This window comes from Spermophilus citellus (assembly GCF_964194105.1).
Source record: "Spermophilus citellus genome assembly, chromosome: 10".
Classification (NCBI taxonomy): domain Eukaryota; kingdom Metazoa; phylum Chordata; class Mammalia; order Rodentia; family Sciuridae; genus Spermophilus; species Spermophilus citellus.
This window is the reverse complement of record NC_138197.1, coordinates 68,188,898-68,208,461: the sequence shown is the minus strand read 5'-3', so window position 1 is coordinate 68,208,461 and position 19,564 is coordinate 68,188,898. Positions and strand designations below refer to the sequence as shown.

Sequence of the window (19,564 nt, the reverse complement as noted above, 5' to 3'; positions counted from 1 at the left end):
CTAGAGGCTGTAGGTTTCTTGTCAAATTCTAGACGGGGCTTGAGAAATGGCTCTCACAGCGCCGGCTCCAGCCCATAACGGGAGGTTATAAATTCAAGGTAATCAATGAAGCCAGGTGCCGAGAACCCCGTGGGAAGCTCAGTGGCCAGGACAGAAGATGGTCAGTGGCAGAACCGCCCGGGCCCGGCGGCCACCCAGGCACGGGTCCTGCGCCCCGCGGGCCAGACACCGGGGCCGGCGGCACCCCCCCCCCCACACACACACACCCGGGGCCGCGGACGCCGAGGTCCCGGCTCGGCCCGTTCGGGTCTCGGGAGCCGCGGCCCCGCCCCCCGCACCGCCGCCGCCGCCGCCGCCGCCGCCGAGCCCCGGAAGCGGGCGGGGATTTCCTGTGCCCGCCCCGCCCGCGCCCGCCGGGCCGCTGTCGCCGCCTGTCGCTGGCTGGGCCGGCCGCCGGCTCCGAAAACGCTAGCAGAGGGCGGAGGGGAGGGGCAGGCGGCGCCCGGGAGGGAGGCACCGGGCTGCGGGCCAAGCCGACCCGGGGTGAGTGGGGCTGGGACGGAGGGCGCCGCGGCTGGAGGGAGGGTCGCCTGGCTTCCCCGGGGGCCGGGGGCACGGTCACCCATGGGGGCGGGGAGGAGGAACGATGCGGCCTCCCGGTCGCTGTCTTTCCCGAGGGACACCGCTGACATTCTGTGCCCGCCCCTCGCCCCGTCTCGCAGTTCCCATCGTCGCTGTCAGGCCCCTGCAGGCTCCTGTCGCTGTCCCTCGCATACCGGTTACCCCAAGGCACCCTTTCTCTTCACTTGCTCAAGCCCCTGCTCAGAGGAAACCTGTTTTCTGACCTCACTTTCCCCCGCTCCAATTCTGCCTTGCTCGGATTCTCTGAAATCTGACCCTCTCCAGGGGCAGTGTGACAAGAAGGAGGAAAGAAGCAACCTTACTCCCAAACAGGCTCCCATCCCGCCCATGCCCCACCCGTTGCAGGGGCCAAGGTTTTCTTGACAGTCACAGGCGCAACTCGTCCCAGTGCCCTTGGGCCACTCTTTTTGATAACATGGCCCTTTTTCTGTACAACAGCAGTGGGTGCAAAAACTTCTTTCTACAGATACCTTGTCATCCAGCTATATCAGGAAAAGGGGAAATTAAAGCCCCAGAACCCAGACTCCATAGGCATGGGATTATCTGGAACCAGAAGAAACCAAGTTAAGGCTGCCCCTTCACAGCCCAGGCGCTGGTTCTGCCTTGAACATCTTAGGAAAGCTAGGGACAGGTACCCACCCCTTCCTTTGCTGAGATTTTTGCCAGCTCTTCCATAGGTTTTCTGTCAGTGATATCAAGAGACTCATAACTGGTCCAGTGTACTCTGCAGAAAGAAGCTTCTCATCAAGAGACTTTTCTTCTGGAGGAGAGGAGGAAAGGATTTGAGACAGGTGTCCAGATATTTAGCTAGAAGCAGAACCCTAGGAGGAGGATTTGCTGAAGGAGCACAAGAACAGGAAGGCTTAGAGTGAAGAGGGAAAACTGGTACTTTGATGAAAGCGAAGAGAAGACAGGGACAGGAATTCATACAAGAAAACTAAAATGGAAGTTTCTCTTTATTGGGAATTTTCCTTATGGGAAGATTCTGAAAAGGAAACCTCCTAAACTGGAAATCTGCCCAGGATTCTGTTCCCATGCGGCCCTGAGCCATCTTTGGACCTCTGAGATGAAAGGGGAATCTGTTCTTCCTTTGCATTGAGTTTTAAGATTCCCACCTACCTCTTTCGTTAAAGACAAATAGGCAAAAAATGAAAAAAGAAAAATGACTTGACATCTGTTGATACCTAACCTGGCCTTCTGGTTCTTGCAAATGTTATTGAATGGATATGCATGAGCCAGAATATCTACCAAGGTTCTGATCTGTTCTTGGAAGTCTTTCTCTGGCTCTTACTACTTCGATATTGAATAAGTATCACAAAAATATGTTACCAAGAAGAAAGGAAGCACAAGAACAGAACGGCTTAAAGTGAAGTCTTCTAATAGACTATTTCCCAAATGGAGCCTGTCATGTTCTTAAGATGACTAAGGAATGGAAGAGTACACAACCTGGTCTTGTGCACAAGATTGTTAATTAAGAAAAAAATCTAACCTAAATCTTCTTTTGTAATCAAAACCCACTTCTTCTGTTGAATTCATATAGGGATAGAAAACACCTCTCTTTTTATGCATTAGTAGCTCCATTCATCAGCCTTCTCCAAAAAAGAGAAAACTAGGTTCTACCTTTTCCAATGACTGTTTCCTATCCTTTTCTGTACTTTAATTTGTTCCATTGAATACATACTGGCTTCTTCATACCTTTTTTTAAAATTGAATTTATTTTTCTAATAAGATATGACTGGTGCCTTCCAAACAAACAGGTTTGTCCCTGTGTCTCAAATCACAGGGCTATTAATTCACCCTAAGATCATTGTAGAAGCACTGCTTCCTCTTTTTCTATGCCTCAACAAACTTACTGTTCTTTTTAACCCTTTCTCATTAAACTTCAGCTTCTTATTGACCAACAATTTCTCTTACCTAGTAGGGTAGTTTTGGAATCTTAAACCTGCTTTCCAAGTTATTGGTCTTTCTACCTTATTTACTACATGAGAGTAACATATCATATGTCTTAGTAAGGTGCTGTTTGGTTAAGCCTCAAAAAAGATGTGTGAACTCACAATGCACATACACCACTTGGTTGGGACTTCTATGTGAAGTAATCATGTCATTCTGAAATAATTGATGAGAATGTGACTTATGGCAGAAAATTTTGTGTGATTGCATTCATCTTTGTTGAGAACAGATCTATGTAGATTCCTTCCTGCATGTTTCCAAATTGCCTACTCTCCTATACTTTCAGTTGTTGAAATAAAATGAATAACTTATGAATTTCTGGGATTGTTCTTTTTAAATATATTCTTCTTTCAGGCTTCAGAGATATTTTGGTATTTCCATGAGGCCCCCAAATAACAGTTAGTGACTTTGCTATTCAGTACCTGCCAGTTTCTTAGTTCCTCCAAGATGCTTGGCTCAGACTCAGTTGATTGGAACACATCAAGTTTTGACGTTCATCTTCCATTAAGCTCCTTTTATCCAGTCTCATCATTAATCCCTGGAGCTGTTCCCCATAACTTCCTTAGGCATAGCTAATATTGATCTGTTCCAGGTCACAATTTGGGCTTGGAGCAAAAATGCTTTCAGAACAGACAGCAGCCCTGGGGACAGGATGGGAGTCAATGAATGTACAGCTGGATGGAACAGAGCCCCAGATGGAAAGGGGAAGCCAGGAAGAGGGGCCATGGAGAACAGCACCAGGGCCACTGGAGCACCTATGCTGTGATCTTGAAGAGGAGCCACAGTCATTTCAGGAGAAGGGTGAGAGCCCACAGCAGTGTGGGAAACCCAATGGGTAGTCTCCTAATCTCCGTTCAAAGAGTAGAGTTTAAAATCCCCAAATTATCATGGACTAAACAGCATACCCAGTACCAGCACCAGTCCTTTCTTCCTTACCCTGCTTTCAGGACTCATGAATTCTTCAACCATGTGATTAGGCTTTTCCTGTCGCTTGCACAATTATTCCTTCCACATGCAAATATGTAATTGGTGGTATTGAATGTGGGAGATGAAGAAAGTGCAACGCTGATTTCCATTAGAGAACACACCCAGTAATATAATACTTCACTAAATGAAAATTTCATTCAAATAATACAAATTCAAAAGCTACCTAATGCCCTTACAGAACATTTTGAGTGAAGGATTCTTCATCTACATTTATGCATTTTAATTTTATCAATGGTCATAGATATTAGAGAAGATGAGACCATTATGCTCCTCTAAAATGAAGTACTTATTGGAAAATGATGGATAATTCATCTCTAATGGTTCCTCTCTCCCCTTACCAGCTCAATCTACTCCCTGGGTTCCTGCAATTCCTCAAGAGGGGAGCACTGGAGATTGGGAGATGGCAGCTGCCCTTCTTGCAGCTGGATCACAGGTGGGATGTATAAAGTTGGCCTCTCTCAAGGTCTCATCAAACAGTTTTATAGTTTTAATATTATCCCATTGATTTTTTTAGTTCAGATGAATACTAATTGTATGTTCATATTATAACTGAACAGAGTCTATCCTTTTCCAAGGGGCACATTATACCCTTGGAAAATTAAATGGAGGCACAACAAGGAGAGGTGATTTCTTAAAGATAGGGTTTTTAAATGGATGGGTATGTTATTATCCACAGGGGAATTTTTAAGAATAGTTAATTAGCTTTCTTCAATTAATAAATACGGAAATATTAGGAAGAGAAGACCTAAGTAAAGCTTGGAAGAATATAGACAGGATTGGGTAGATAATGAAGCCCTTAGGGAAAAGAAGAAAAGAAATATGTAAAGAGGGTCAAAGCTAGAGAAGAAAATAGGTATAGATTCAGAAAGCAATAGAGGAGCCAAGGAAAGATAATAGTAGTAGTTTTAACTACATTCCCAGAGTGCTTATCATGTGTGCTCTTCTCTGGGTGCTTTGTGTGATCTCATTTGATTCTGAGAATAAATCAATCATCCCATTTTAAATGAGAAATTAAGGTATTTGTATAAGGTCATACTGCTAGTATAAGTAACAAAATTAAGAGTCATTTGGCTCCATATTCTGGGCCTAACTATCATACTGTGCTGCCTGAAATGATAAAGGTATAGCATGATGGGAAACAAGAAAGAATGTTTAATTTTTATCATTTTGTGTTGCCATAAAAAGGGGGGGGTATTACGGAGGAAGGAGAAGATGGTACAGAATTTCTGTAATAAAAAGAGTAAAGCAAGTGATAAGAGATTAAGTAGACATTAAAACAGAGGGAGTGAGGAGTTTGTGATACCTCAACTTCTCATGATCCTATTTGGGAAACTTCTCTGGTGACATTACCCTCACTCACTCCTTAACCATTAACCTTTATTCCTCTCCTCACTTCCCCTTTACCAAAACCATATATCCTACCCAGGGATCTCTAGGCAATTCTTTTCCTAGATATTCTCTTGCTCTCTCTTCTCTACTACCTCAGCCTTTTATACTGAGATCACATTTTCCTTAAGGGACAGCTACTGACCGAGATGCTATATTTTGTTCAGGGCCTGGTAACCATCAAGGATGTGTCACTGTGCTTCTCTCAGGAAGAGTGGCGGAGCCTGGACCCCTCTCAAACAGACTTTTATGGAGAATATGTCATGCAAGAAAACTGTGGAATAGTGGTCTCTCTGAGTAAGCATGATCTTCCCTACCTACTAAAAGATCATACCCTGAGAAGAAAAAGCCATCTGCTTCAGGACTCTTTCTAGGCTTCTGCCAAAGAAAGAACCTCAGGACTAACCCCAAGAGAATGGAAGTGAGGGATCACTTTAAAAAAATACTTAATAATGCTGAATTGTGCAGTAAAGAACTTGAGGTTCTTCTTGGTTGGGATTGGGTGGTTCTTACAAAGCAGAGAGAGAGAGACATCTGCAACTGGGTCCTCAGAATCTTGGGAACCATCTAGGGGAAGACAGTTTCCAAGGACATGACTGGGAATGGGGTGGGGTGGGGGCAGTTTGCAGTAGGACTAAAGTAAAGTTCTGAAGTTATAGTAGGACTAAAGTGAAGTTATGATCAGAAAGGGAACTTGGGATGGAAGGATTTGAGTAGAAAATAACAGACTAAATTAGAAAAGAAAATGTGTTTTCCTAGGATAAAGAAGAGGGACTTAACAGAAATGGTAGGGGTCAAGAGAGAGGCTTGAATCTGGCCTGCTTTTTCCTAGAGTTCCAAGAAATCATCTAGGAAACAGGTTTTTTCACAAATATAGGATAACTGTTGAACTAACTTACATCTCTATTTTTCTTTCCCATGGGCAGGATTTCCAATTCCTAAACTTGACATGCTTTCTCAACTAGAAGGAGGAGAAGAACAATGGGTCCCTGACCCCCAGGACTTAGAGGAGAGGGATATCCTGAGGGTCACATATACAGGTGAGGACCTAGAATAGATTTTCAGCCGCTGCCTTCACCGTTCTTGGGGTGTCATTATTGTATATTACTCTCATTTAAAGGTTTGGATATCTTTTTCTTCAAAAGCAAATCAGTGTAACAGAAAAGTTTATAAGACAGTCCAGCATCAAACTTTGAGGATTTGAATTCTGGACCATGTCCATGGAACCTTGGAAAAATAGTTGACTTCTTCTTGGTTTCTTCCTATCTAAATGATTTTGAGTATTAAATATGTTAACATATTAGAACAATATAACAAGGCCAAGAAAGTAATAAGCACACAGTAAATGTTTGTTACTGTTACTATTGATGTTGTTGTTGTTGAATCTCCTAACTATTTCAGGAATGACTTCCATGTCTCTCTAGTATTGCTGACACTGATGATTGCAACACATTCCTTCATTCTCTCCATCCATATTTAGGTTAGAAGATGTTGATTAGTAGTAATAAATAGTAGTTGATAAATAATGCTGATAAGTAATGACAATAGCATATACCATTTTCTAAGTGCTTACTCTGTGCAGATATTATGCTATTATATAATAACCTTGGGAGAGAGGTGTTTTACTCCTGTTTTGCAGAAGAGGAAATGAAGGCTTTAAGAATTTAAATGGATAGCTGAGATTAAAACTTGGCTGATCTACTCCTTAAGCCTAGGCTTTTAGAACCTCTACACCTATCACCCTATCTTATATATTAGAATATGTCCTCTCAACCCTCCTGGGGTGAGGTTTGGCATCATACATCATGCTTAGGTCCTAGGGTACTATCTTGTGACTCTCTTTTTGGGGTTGTTCTTTTTCCTTCTCCATAGGAGATGGAAGTGAACATGAGGGGGATACCCCTGAACTAGAAGCAGAACCTCCCAGAATGTTGTCTAGTGTGTCTGAAGATACTGTTCTCTGGAATCCAGAGCAGGATGAGAACTGGGATTCCATGTCCAGGAGCTCCAGAGGAATGCTCCTAGGACCACCTTTTCTTCAGGAAGATAGCTTCTCAAACCTTCTATGTGGCACAGAGATGGATTCTCTCTTAAGACCCCATACATGCCCCCAATGTGGGAAACAGTTTGTGTGGGGCTCCCACCTTGCCAGGCACCAGCAAACACACACTGGAGAAAGGCCCTACAGCTGCCTCAAGTGTGAGAAAAGCTTTGGACGAAGACACCACCTAATCAGGCACCAGAAAACCCACCTACATGACAAGCCCAGCAGGTGTTCTGAGTGTGGCAAGAATTTCCGATGCAATTCCCATCTGGCCAGCCACCAGAGAGTGCATGCAGATGGCAAGTCCTGCAAGGGCCAAGAGGTTGGAGAGAGTCCTGGGGCTAGGAAACGGCAGCGTGCCCCACCAGTGCCAAAATGCCATGTGTGCACTGAATGTGGGAAGAGCTTTGGCCGAAGGCACCACCTAGTGAGACACTGGCTGACCCATACCGGGGAGAAGCCCTTCCAGTGCCCTCGGTGTGAGAAGAGCTTTGGCCGCAAACATCACCTGGACAGGCATCTGCTGACCCATCAGGGGCAAAGTCCCCGAAGTAGCTGGGACCGAGGGACATCTGTCTTTTGAAATCTGTCTCTGCTGCAGTTATGGTCAGGTCTATCAGCCGGTGCTACCAGTAGTCACTGCCAGGGCTGCCTCTATCCTGCACCCCAATGGCCAGAATCATGAGCCCTGGCCCTGTCTCTATAGAGAAATGATGCTCCAGCATTGGCCAGAGTATTTCTCACCAGTTCTGTGAGAACACATGAAAACAGGGTTCTTTGGGCAAAATTTTGGGAAACAATGCATACAATGTGGGCTGATATTCAGCCTGAGCCCATTCTCAAAGGTACAGTGGTACCAGCAGTTATGGCTGAGGTCCATTCTCATTGGTTGGAGTATGTACGATACCACTTGTTAAATATTTTTGAGTATCACCCTTGTGTATTAATTATATTCTTTCTCTATATATACACATATATTTATGAATATATGTAGAGAGAGACTATTTTGCATATTAAAGGGTCTGAAAGCTTCTGCAGTAAACTGTTAATGCAGTGTTTCTGTTAATGCAGTGTTTCCTAAACTTACTTGACCTCAATATCCTCTTTATTTCATATCCCACAGAACTGGTGACTCCATGAAATGTACTCTGGTAAACAATGAATTTGAAAGTAATGAGGAAACAGGAATGAGATTGTAATCAGGCACAGAGTCCCCCTTTTTATCCCTGTGAAAGCCAGGGGGCCAGATGTTGTTCCTGTGTGGGTCTGTCACCCTTACCTTAGTCATCCATATACACATCTACACCTCTCAGTGCCACCTGCTGAAAAAACAAAAGACTTTTCCACCTCCTATTCCTATTTCCTTCATCTTGCACATACATATTCCAGCTGAGAGATCACGCTATAATGCTAAAAGATGGATGTTACCTCCCCAAGTAATCCAGGCCCACACAGAAGAAAAAACTATCTCCTCAAACAGATCCCCTCTCCCATTGACTGTGTCTTTATGTGTGTCTATGTGTACATGTGTGCAGGATCCTTGAAGAGAGCATGCTAAGTGCAAATTGTACAAGCTAGGTTTTCTAGGGGTTGTGTTCTGGGGATGAGGGTAGTGGGGATTGTATGGGGATTTTTGTTTTGTTTTGTTTCAAGATAGAAAGTAATCTGCCTGATAAAGGGACCCCTAGTGGAAAGGGTTCAGTGATGGATTAAGTTGTGTACAAAGTTTTCCCAGTATCACTGAGATCAAGACATTTGTGGGTTTGTATGTCTAGGTCTGAATCTCTGAGTTGCAAATTGTTTTTACCCAGGAGAAGACAGAAAGAAGTCTTCAGAGCAGAGAGCTGTTTCTTGTTGATTTCAGGCAAGGCACATTTAGAAGGTTTGTGCTGAGTGGGGTTTTTGTCTTGTCTTTTATGAGTGCTGGAAAATTAGGACAGGAATCACAGTGTTTGCAAGTTGTTGTTATTAATCTTGACTTTGATTTCCTCATCAAGGGGGAAGAGTTACCTTGAGGATCTCATTCTCCCAGAAACAGAACTTTATGGGAAAAGGCTGTGGCTTAACTTTTCAGCTGATGCAGGGTAATGAGCTTTCTGGCTGGTTTTTCTTCCAATTCTGGAAAAGTGTCCATACTGTGAATCTTAGAATTCTAAGGTATCCACACTAGGATTTGTATAAATATTCTAACATCTGTTAGTTGATAAGCTGGTCATTGTTTCTCATTATTAATGATTGTGTTAATGCCAATCTTATAATTTAAAATTTATCTTGTTAGAGCAGTTTGAGTTAGGAAGGAAGAAAAGCAAAGAGGGTGAAATTGTGATATTTTTTCTTTAATTCTTAGATTCTGGATTCTCCCTAAGACAATTATTTCTTAACCACAGTTGATGGAATTAACCAGAAACACAAGAGGAAGTGAGCTGCAAGAATCTAATTTAGTGATTGCTCCATCTTACTTAGGAAAAACTGGATGAATCACAGCTCCTCAGAGTCCTGGGCTCAAGTGGAATTGAAAATAGGGTCATTTTGCTGACTGGGCTTCTTAAGACTACAAACAAGAGTAGCTCAGCCCCATCTCTCTTTTGCTACTGAGAGCACCCTTCCATCTTTGCCTGGAATGCACTTCTCTTGCTTCTGTTCTTATGAATAAAGTAAAATGGCCAACCAGCCCTCTGTAAGCAGGCCTTACCCTAGGTCCTCAGGGACAGAAGCATTTTAGAATCAGTATTAGGAGATGCCCAAGGAAATAAGAAAATATTAGGTTCCAGTGTTCAAACTGGACTATACAATTTCTTTTTCCCTCATACTTTAAATACAAATATTTAATACAAATATAAAGCTTTCTATAATAGAACCTATTTTGGATCACAGATATGTTTGATAATCTGGTAAAAACCAGATGCCCACTTTTGTGAAAAAATAGACATATTACAGTTTACATAGTTTTGCATATACATTTAGCAGATTCAGAGCCCACCCGTGGAATCCCTAAACTGTGGTCAAAGAAAGGGATTTATCATGACTCAATATGGTTATTCTATATTTGTGTCAAGAATTATAAGGCAAAGGTCACTAAATATTTTAAGGACTAAGATACTAGAAGCATCAGGGTATGAGGACAGAATCTGGTCTTTAATGACTATAAGAATATTGCTTAGTTCTATTCTGTTTTCAAGAAATATCTGACACGCTGGCAAATCCAACTCCTCACAAACCTGGTCTTAAGCACTTGTGGTAAGTGATATTCCTTACTATCAGGTCAGACCTCTTAATATCTACATGTTAACCTCCAGCCTTTTATCTGTTTTAGTAATTGTAGGGATAGAAAGTGAAGCCCCCAAAATGTAGGTGCAGCTGAAAGGCATCATGGAGTCTAAGGGCCTTCCACAGAAGGGGCGATCCTTTGGGTCATCTCTGGTGTACTATTGTCTTCTCTACCTCGGTCCAACATCACCTCCCTTGGACAAAAAATAAAACAAGCAACAGCCATCCGATGAGTGAATAGATTTGAATTATTTTTCCCACAGGGAATCAACCTCAAACATTCATCTTCCACCTAATTCTCATCTGCCACATGGCCACCGGGTTCCCATGAAATAAAAAGTGTCTCTGTCTTCTCTCTGGGCAAAATGTAAAACAGGGAAGTGTATCTTCAGATTCCTGTCACAGTTTTCCATCTGTGGTGACTATGCCCTAATTCAGGTATCCTTCCCTTTGCACCCCCAAGGAATAAAGGATCCCTTGCATAGGAGAATGTAACCCAAAGGGCTAGCTTTTCCTGAAGCTATTTATATTTTAAGCTCTAACTTTAATTGTGGAAAGAAATGCTTTTCCCTTGTTAGAGAAATGTTATGCCTTCAGGGGAGCTAAATGGGCTAATAATTGGGGATAAAACCAAACCACTGTTTGCTGTTTACAGCATGGCAAGGTCAATCCTGACTCAGAACCAGGAGAGTTAGAAGTCAGGTCCCTTCCATCTCTTTTCAGATAGGTACATTGAATGGGGTTGGAGTGGGGTGAGTAGGGCTGAACAATAAAAGAAAAGTAAAATCTCCCTTAGATCCCTTGGAGGGCCTTAGCTGGCAAAATTTCCCTCTATTCTTTGTATGGTATACCAGACCATGGTTCTTAAAATGTGGTCTTTAGACCAGCTGCAAATTTTCAGATCCCTAAATCAGAAACTCTGGGGTTATAGCCCAACAATCAGTTTTTTTAGCATGCCCTCCAGACTATAAGCTAAGTTTTAGCTAGGGGATTCAAATTCCATGTCAAGCAGTTGTACTTCACCATCTTCACACTCCTGTTGTCAACCTCACTAGGCTAGTCCTCAATTCAGTTCCCCTTAGTTCTAGGGTCTTCCCCATGCTTACCTCAGTTGAAGAACTGGGGTTATTCACCAATTCCAGGAACTGAAGGGACAACTACCTAACTCAACTATCAACCACCAAACTGGGAGCACAGTGTAACTTGAGTGCATAAACCTCAGGATAGAGGGAATAAACAACTCAAAGAAAGAAAATTCAACATAAAACTGAGAAATGGACAATCAAGTAAACAGTCCTCCATTGTTAGTCATCTGATCTTTTCCCCAGGCCTTCTAACAAGTAGCCCTGGAGGCAGGTGAATCAAGCATTCAGCACAAAGGTAAGCACAAGACAGTGAGACTTGTGATGCTAAGCATGTAAGGACCCAGGTTTTCCAAACTCACAATTGGATTAGGGACCAATAAGAGCCACACAAAGGATTTCTAACCATGATTTGGTGTACCTCATAGGCAAGAGCATCAGGAACATCAGATAGTTCCCAGGGCACACAGGGGAACTAGACTTCTGTAATGAGATGTGACACTAGTGAGGTTCAATCCTAGACTCTATTTACTACATAGAGATTGTAATCAGTTAAGCGATGGTACCTAAAATGCATTCTCCTGCTTTGAAAATTCTGTGCAATTCAGACTGTGGAAAAGGCTCCATCTTGTAGGCCCTGGCCCTGCTACCTGCTCCAGTTCCTCTCCCAGACACACCCATGAAAACAGACTGAATTGACAGTTGCAAACCTACCTATGAGGCTCTCTAAGATAGAAGGCTAGAGAGAGCTTCAGCTTTCTTTAACTGCAGGCTTCAGGCTCTCCCTCTTTTTGTTGTCTGCCATTTCCCTTCTCCCAACAGGCAGCACTCTTCCACTCTTCCTTCTCACTTCTCAGCTTTCTTTGGTTTGATTTTTGTTCTGTTTTGCCTGAGCAATGCTGCACCTTCCCAAGGGTATTTGTTTGCCCCAACTCCCATCTTTCCAGCTTCAGGCTTCTCTCTTCTCTAGTTTCATTTCATCATGGGCTCACTGCTCATCCGTCAGCGGTCCTTCTAATAAGTAGTCCCTGCCAATTTATTTTCTATCAGTGTTAAACCTACTAAGCAGGGATCACACTCAGACTTTCCACTCCCTTCCCCTATTCTTATCTAGAGCAACTGAGCTGCCACCTTACCAGTCTTTCTCTCCCATACACATTCCCACTCCTGCCATAAACCACACCCAAACTCGCTGTCTAGTACTGACAGATGGAGGCCCTTATTCCTTTGACCAGTGACTCTTCAACCCTTGAAGTAGCTTCCGGTCACTTTCTGCTTTTTGCCAGTTTATTTTACTTCCTACTTGTCTCCTATAGCTCCTGAGAATCAAACTGTCTTAATTCTACAAGCAGCGTTTTGTGTGCTTACTATGCACCAGGCTCTAGTGGTTCCAGACCTGGCGACCCTGCCCCTGTCCTCAGCGAGTTATTCAGCCAAGCTTTCCTGCCAAGTCTCACCTGCACTCGCAGCTCCCTCTTCAGGGGAGGTTCAGGGTATGCCCAACTAGGGCTGCGCCTGCTAGGCTGCTAACTGTCTCCAACGGCTGAACTTCCTACAAGTTTAGTATGTACCCTTGGGGATCTATAATATCCTCTGTATGGTTCCTGGCAGTTGAATAAGGAGGTGAAGCTGGATCACCGATTTCCTCTTGGTCCTCTCCAATTTTCCCTCCATTCCCCACTCTTCTTTTCCGAGCCAAAAAAAAAAAAAAAAAAAAGACTGGGGGAGGGGTCGATTGGTGGGAGCGTTGAGGGAGTGAGGGAGGCGGGGTATCACGAAAGTCCCGCACTAGCCCCTGTCGCCCTATGGAAACAGCTTCAAGATGCAACAGGCTGGGCCGCGCCGCCTCTTCCCAGGCGTCAGGTCCCCAAAAATATCGCTCCCCACTCAGTTACTGACGGTGACCCAACCTGAGATACGCCCTGGGATTGGGCGAGTGGTCGGCTCACAGGGAGTGCTGCCGCGCGGAGACTGAGGTGGCTGTGTTGAAGACTGCGAATTTACCCCCTTAGGTAAGTTCGAAATAACTGGGTATTTCCCAGAGCCAGATGAGGCGGTCACCGATGGAGTTAGGACAGAACACGGTCATCCAGATGCACTCAGCGCCGCCGCCGAGGTACAGAGAGGTTAGGTAGGAAATGGTTATGGGAGAAATCTAGGAAAGGCTTGTGGTGATGGGGCGGGGTGGGGTGTGGTCATTAACTCACTGGCCAATCCTCTGGGGCGGGCAAACAAAGACCCCCTTTCCGGGGATGAGCATAATCCAAAGGCACAGTTCTTCCTCCATGGGAGTGGCTGTGAAGAGCTTCAAGCCTGTTGCTTAGTGGGTGCTGAGCCTCAGATGCCTCTGCAGCTTTCCTAACACCTACCAAGCTGTTTTGCTGCCTGGGGCTTCACATATTTTCTTATTTTCTGGTGTTCACTCTTTCCCCCCAGCCACTTGGAGTAATACTTCCTGATCTTTTCCATCACTAAAAAGGGTAAGAGGAAAGGGAACTGAGAAAAGGGAAAGGAGAAAACACAGCAGCTGTGATTGTTCTTTCATTGGGTGGTGGTGGGGGGGATGTTTTCTCAACCAGGACTATTGAAATCCTGACTTCCTTCTATCTACCCCCCAACCTGCTCTCTCACTCTCATTCAAGCCCTGGTGTTAACACCCTCTCCCTCTTCAATTCTTTAATTCTCTGGTTTAGGGGGTCTGTTTGTGTCCATTCTTGACACAGTGCTCCTATGTTAATATCCTAACTCTGTATTCCTGTCCTTACTAGGTATATAGGTTTTGGCTGAACATGACCAGATGCCCTTGTCATGTAAGAAGTTCCCCAGAGAAGAACAGAAGAAATCTATAGTTTGAAGACCACTGATAAATGGAGATGTTTGTATGTTCTGTAAAACAGGTTGAAAATTTGAGATATCTTCCCCATCTCCATGAAATCTCTGCAACATGTAGAAATAAATTCTGAACTTCTGACCTTTATCTACATTCAAAAAGATGGCTTGTGGAGCTAATGAATGGATGGTGAAGCCCCATTCAACGTCTGGAACTTGAGATAATGCTGGATTTGCAGTTAAGAGTCAATTTTCTAAGCTTTACAACACTTTCTAAAACATTCACTTTTTCACCTAAGACCTATCTTAGAAAAATGAGATGAACTAAAGCATACAGTAGAACAAAGCATCTTATAAATGAAAAAGCTATAATTGACAATTACAAGGAAATTTCTACCTTAATTTTTAACAAATTACAATTTAAATGTTTCTGAAAACAAACACAGAAAAGATAGTGAAGAATCTCATTTAAATCTATTCCCTACAATTCCTATCACCTTCCCCTCATGATAGAGAGCCACTTAGGTTTCTCAGCATATTCTCCCATAGTTTCTTTATGCGTCTACAAAGAGATATTTAGATTTCCCTTTATTTTGCTCAAAAGTTAGTATATATTCAGTGTCTTGAACTTTTTCTTTTTCACTAATTGTATCTTGAGGATCTTATCATAATAAAGAATACTTGCCTTTTTAGAGCTACATGTTATTTCACTATATGGAAGCTTTGCAGTTTAACCTATCTCCTAATTATACTTTTGTTCTTTTTTTAAATGCAATGCTGCACTAAATACCCTGGACATAAGTCATTCCACAAGAGTATAAACATATAAAAGATAAATTTGATTTGCATTTGTAGTGCAGTAGACATTTCCTTCCATTAGGGGTTGCAACAATTTGTACTTTCCACCAGTAATGAATATGAATGTTTTCCCAGTCACCAATGGACTCTATTCTCAAACATTCGGATTTTTGTCCATATGATTAAAAACACTATCTTATTAATTTGCACTTTTCTTATGAGTTAACTTGGATTTTTTTGTATTTTTAAAGGGCATATATATTTATGTTAACTGTTTTTGAACAACCATTGAATATCTGATGCTTAAGAGTATCTAAGGTTTGTTACAGCTCTGAAGTCCAACAGTTATCTGGTACAGCACTAGGCAGTTGAGGTTAAAGGAAAACAAAGAATTGCAGTCAGGGACATTCCATTTGCTCTAATTAAAACATCCAAATACTCCATTCAAATATAAGCCCAAAGAAAAGTGGGGAATATGTTTTATCCATTTTAGTATTCTCAGCACTGGTTCCAGAATCTTGAATTCATGACTGAACACTAGGAATAGAATTAGCTATTCTAGGGATTCATTCACAGAGTACCCAGCTCTCATCAGGATCTAGATAATCTGGATAGCTTGCTATTGAGGTAAGGTGTTTTTTCATATTTTGTTGGAATATAGCCATTCTAGAGTTGGTCAATGAAAAATAAACTAAAATGACCATTGTTAGCAACATAAGATCAGGGTCTGGGAGCTCTGTTCCTATATAAGGTAACTATTTTCATTAATTTGATAAGTTCTACTAAATGAATGGAAGTCTGCTTAAATGAAGAAACCATAATACAAATAATACGAAGACATAATACAAAGACAAATGTGATGATTCCTAGAAAATCTAGAAAACAAGGTGTTTCCAGTGTCACTCCCATTCATCTTAATAGGAAAAGCTAATTGTAGACCACCTTGTTCTTTAGGTAAAAACAGCCCTGGACTCAAAGGGGGCAATTCATCCTACTATAAGGGCATTGATTAACTTTGTTCTAATTGTGTTCAATAGACAATGTTTGATTTTCTCACTGCCTCTTCCCAGATGGCTCTTCATTTTCTGATTCTGTTTGCTTCATTCTGCCACTCATAGACAGTCAAGTGCATAGTAACCTTAATTTGAGCATCCGGAAATTTCCAGGTTCAGAACATCTCTAGATGAGATACATTTCAAGCAGTTTGCTGTTATTTGGCTTTGCACAGGCTTAAGGCTGTGATTCTCAAGGGTGTGAGAGGGCTAAGAGTAGCATCACTTTGTTTGAAACACACATCACCCCTTATAGAAGATACTACATTGTCCTGGGGAAAACTTCTAGGTGGTTCAAATATCTCCACCCACCTCTTTTCAAGAATAAAAAGGAAGCACTTCTCAGGAGTGTTCATTTTCCCTACTGCTTTGGCTTCAGTTGGAAACAGCTAGTCCTTTCCCTAAATCAGTATGTTTTACTTCCCTAGAAACCACTTCTGTGACCTGTCACAGCTTATGACATGAGAATTACTCCCCTGCTGTTCTTTACCCCTGCCTTAGAACTAAAAGAAATCATACATTTGCTCCACACTTGGTACATAGTGCTCAAAACATCTATGTAGTTTATGAAAAGCAAAAGGACTAGATATTCACTATCTAGCCTTGCCTATCTCCTGTACTTCTGATATGCATTCTATAAATCTTAATGGTTTCTTCTCTAGCAGTTAGCACTTGCCCACTTGATACCTCCCTTATTGTTGAATTTTGTCAAGCAAAGCATATATAATGATGATCAAGTGCCCTTTATCATTTTACTGACACTTTAAATCACCTCAAATCATCCTAGCACAATCCCAACATTTTGCAGAGGGGTGTAAAACCACACAAATGCTTATGTAATAATGCAGTTAAGGTCTGAATGGGAGAACTGTGACTAGAATCCTGGTCTCACTAAGTACTGATTCAGTGTAGTTTTCGGCTATAGCACATTACAATCTCATCAGGAATTACTTATAAACATATTAAATCCTCAGCCATGAGCACCCTGCCCTGTGCCAAGCCCTATGCAGGATGCTTTCACATACCATCTCATTTAATTGAGGATTCACATGTAAGACATACTTCCAAATTCAAATAGGATATCAATTCAGGGCAACAACTACAAACTCATTGCAATCGATTTTGGCAGAAGGGATTTTGTCTTAAAATACTTTTTCAGGTAAGAACACTTTGGATCAAGGTTGTCTACACTTCTGGCAACATGCCCTCCTTCCCCAAACTCATTTTGGATTTGCTAGTGTTGTCTATCATTAACTCAGCACTCCTAACTAACACCTTTAAGCTGGTGACTTTCCTCTACCTCTTTTCTTTCCTTCTAAAAGAGACTTCTCTGGGTCCTGCAACAGGTCAGAGTCTAATTTCTCTCTCTTTATCTCACGTGCCCACTAGAGGTCTCACCTTAACATCCACCCTTCCAGGTGCGGCTAAGAGCAAACAGACACAAAGAGGCGGGAAGGTCTTGTAAATAGGTTCATTAAGAGTGCGAGGTGCTCTCCTTGGAGCCTATGGGGAAAGGCATTAGAGCCTGTAGGAAATGAGGGCGTCCCTACATTAAGGATTCCCGGTTACAACCCGAAGGCCTTCGGATTTACTACAGGTCTTCATGCCCGTCTTCCCCTGCCCGGTAAAAGTACGGTCGGTTTTAACCGCGGTTGGCTTCTGGATGGTCTGTTTTCCCGGTTTCTCGGATTCCTGCTGCCTCTCTACTCTGACCTTAGAGCTTGGCCTCTTCTCTTCTCGTGACCTAGGCCTGATGTCCTCCTTCAGGGTCCGTCCTCTCCCCTCGTCCATCACCTTGACCCCCGCTTCTTCCTGGGATCTGGCAGGCACCGGCTCCTGGGTCGTTTGCCTCCCCCTTCTCGCTTTCGCGGTTACCCTCCTGGGTCTCCAGGCTTCCTTGGTTTTCCTCGCCTGTTTGCGACGCGTGGGGCGCCTCCGCGAGTTCCGGGACCCGGGCGGGATCCTCCTGGGGGAACGGCCGTACTCCTCCATCCTAGGGCGCCCCAACTTTCTCTTGGGCTTCGGAATCTTCCAGATCCTGAAGTAGCCGGCGGCGTCGCTGCCGCTGACCCGCAGGAGCGTGCCCTTAACCTCAGAATTGGAGGCTTCTCCGGAGGGGCGGCCCATCTTCCTGCGCACTTCGTAGCCAGCGTTTCCGAGCTCCTTCTTGAGAACAGACAGAGTCAGCCCCTTGTGCGACGTGATGGCCCGGAGCAGCAGCTGGGACACTTTGAGCACGGAGCGCGGGCCCCGCCTCACAGGTCCAGATGTGACCCTTTCCTTGGGCTGCTGAGCTTTAACTTTAGAGCCTTGGGACTCTCCACTGGGCTGGGCCGCCTCGCCCATGGCCCCGCTTGCCCCTCCGCGGGGCCGCTGGCTTTGAGCAGGCTTTGGACCACATCTGCCAAGACATGACCTACAGGCTGGGGCTGGGTGGACCGCGTCACAAAGGCAGGCCGGGCCCAGCTTTTCAGGTCCTAATCAGAAGGCTGGCACATCCCACCCAGGTAGGAGCCTTTTAACAATTACCGACCAGAGAGGTGCACTCCTGTAATGCCAGCGGTTTGGGAGGCTGAGGCAGGAGGATCACATGTTCAAAGCCAGCCTCAGCAGTTTAGTGAAGTCCTAAGCAACTTAGTGAGACCCTTTCTCTAAATAAAGTATTTTTTAAAAAAGAGCTGGGGATGTGGTAAAGCCCCCCTGGGTTCAAACGAAAAAACACCCACAACCAGACGCCACTTTCTTCTAGGTCCAAACCAACCCACATCTTAATAGCATCTGTCTACCCCTAAACAGTCCCCATATAGTCTCTGGGTTCATTCTTATTGCTCTCCACTGCTTTCTGAAGTCCATTTGTATTTCTGAGGCACTGAACACCATCTACCCACATCCAAAAAAAAAAAAAAAAAAAGCAATTCAATGACTGTAAAGAATAAATGTGGTGACCCACAATTTGGCCTAGAAATCACACTTTTAGGTCCACCATTTAGATTCTACAGTCATGGCTCGCTGACTCTTCCAAGAAATCTGCACAAAAGCTTGAAGTAAAATAAAAACAAAAACAAAACCTCCACACAACACTAGTCTTTCTACAATGAACACTTGATTCCCACATCAGGGAAGCTTAAATGCCTGATCCCTCATTCAGTTGAAATGGAATAATCCAGATTTCAAGTCAACTGAGATTACTGGTCTAATGAACAATACTTTATACTTTATACTTTTCTGCCTCTCATCCTTCTTAAGTTACCCCTGCCCTTTTTTCTGCCCAGAGAAGTCCTGTTGTCTGTTCAAGTTTCTGCTAAGCTGAGCTTGAACTGAAAATTTCCCAAACTCTTTTAGTCAAATGATTCACTACTCCTCAATTACCATAATCTTCACAGTTAACTTTTGCAATTTTATATAGATTTTTTCTGAAAGTTAATTTGCTGTTTCAGGGTAATATGTGGCATAATATTTTTATTTATTGTTTATTTATTTTTTAGATATACATTAGGTGGGTTTTGACATGTCATACATACATGGAG

General features: G+C 43.3%; 2 protein-coding genes across 3 annotated transcripts; one reads left to right on the top strand and one right to left on the bottom strand.

Moving 5' to 3' along the window:
- The first annotated feature begins 405 nt into the window (after positions 1 to 405).
- Positions 406 to 10,503, top strand: ZNF641 (zinc finger protein 641). Of its 2 annotated transcripts, XR_014024144.1 has the most exons (7): positions 406 to 543; positions 3,185 to 3,393; positions 3,921 to 4,012; positions 5,133 to 5,262; positions 5,892 to 6,005; positions 6,838 to 9,093; positions 9,357 to 10,503. XR_014024144.1 is itself a non-coding variant. In XM_081310749.1 (6 exons), the coding sequence occupies exons 2-6, from the start codon at positions 3,210 to 3,212 to the stop codon at positions 7,590 to 7,592; spliced, it is 1,275 nt and encodes a 424-aa protein (XP_081166875.1). In that variant the 5' UTR covers positions 406 to 543; positions 3,185 to 3,209; the 3' UTR covers positions 7,593 to 9,220. The 2 variants fall into 2 exon arrangements, 1 of the variants encoding a protein (XP_081166875.1); XM_081310749.1 differs by lacking the exon at positions 9,357 to 10,503 and having other exon boundaries at positions 6,838 to 9,220.
- Positions 10,504 to 17,538: 7,035 nt separating this feature from the next.
- On the bottom strand, positions 17,539 to 18,545 carry H1-7 (H1.7 linker histone). Its single transcript, XM_081311553.1, has one exon. It carries the CDS (start codon positions 18,381 to 18,383, stop codon positions 17,589 to 17,591), a length of 795 nt encoding a protein of 264 aa, XP_081167679.1. The 5' UTR covers positions 18,384 to 18,545; the 3' UTR covers positions 17,539 to 17,588.
- Positions 18,546 to 19,564: the final 1,019 nt, after the last annotated feature.

Bases quoted from the DNA above. Each gene is read 5' to 3' on its own strand.
- ZNF641 (XM_081310749.1), top strand. From the start codon at position 3,210: ATGCTTTCAGAACAGACAGCAGCCCTGGGGACAGGATGGGAGTCAATG. The intron at 3,394-3,920 runs GTGAGAGCCCAC...TCCCCTTACCAG, and splicing joins ACAGTCATTTCAGGAGAAGG to CTCAATCTACTCCCTGGGTT. The intron at 5,263-5,891 runs GTAAGCATGATC...TCCCATGGGCAG, and splicing joins TGGAATAGTGGTCTCTCTGA to GATTTCCAATTCCTAAACTT.
- H1-7 (XM_081311553.1), bottom strand. From the start codon at position 18,383: ATGGGCGAGGCGGCCCAGCCCAGTGGAGAGTCCCAAGGCTCTAAAGTT.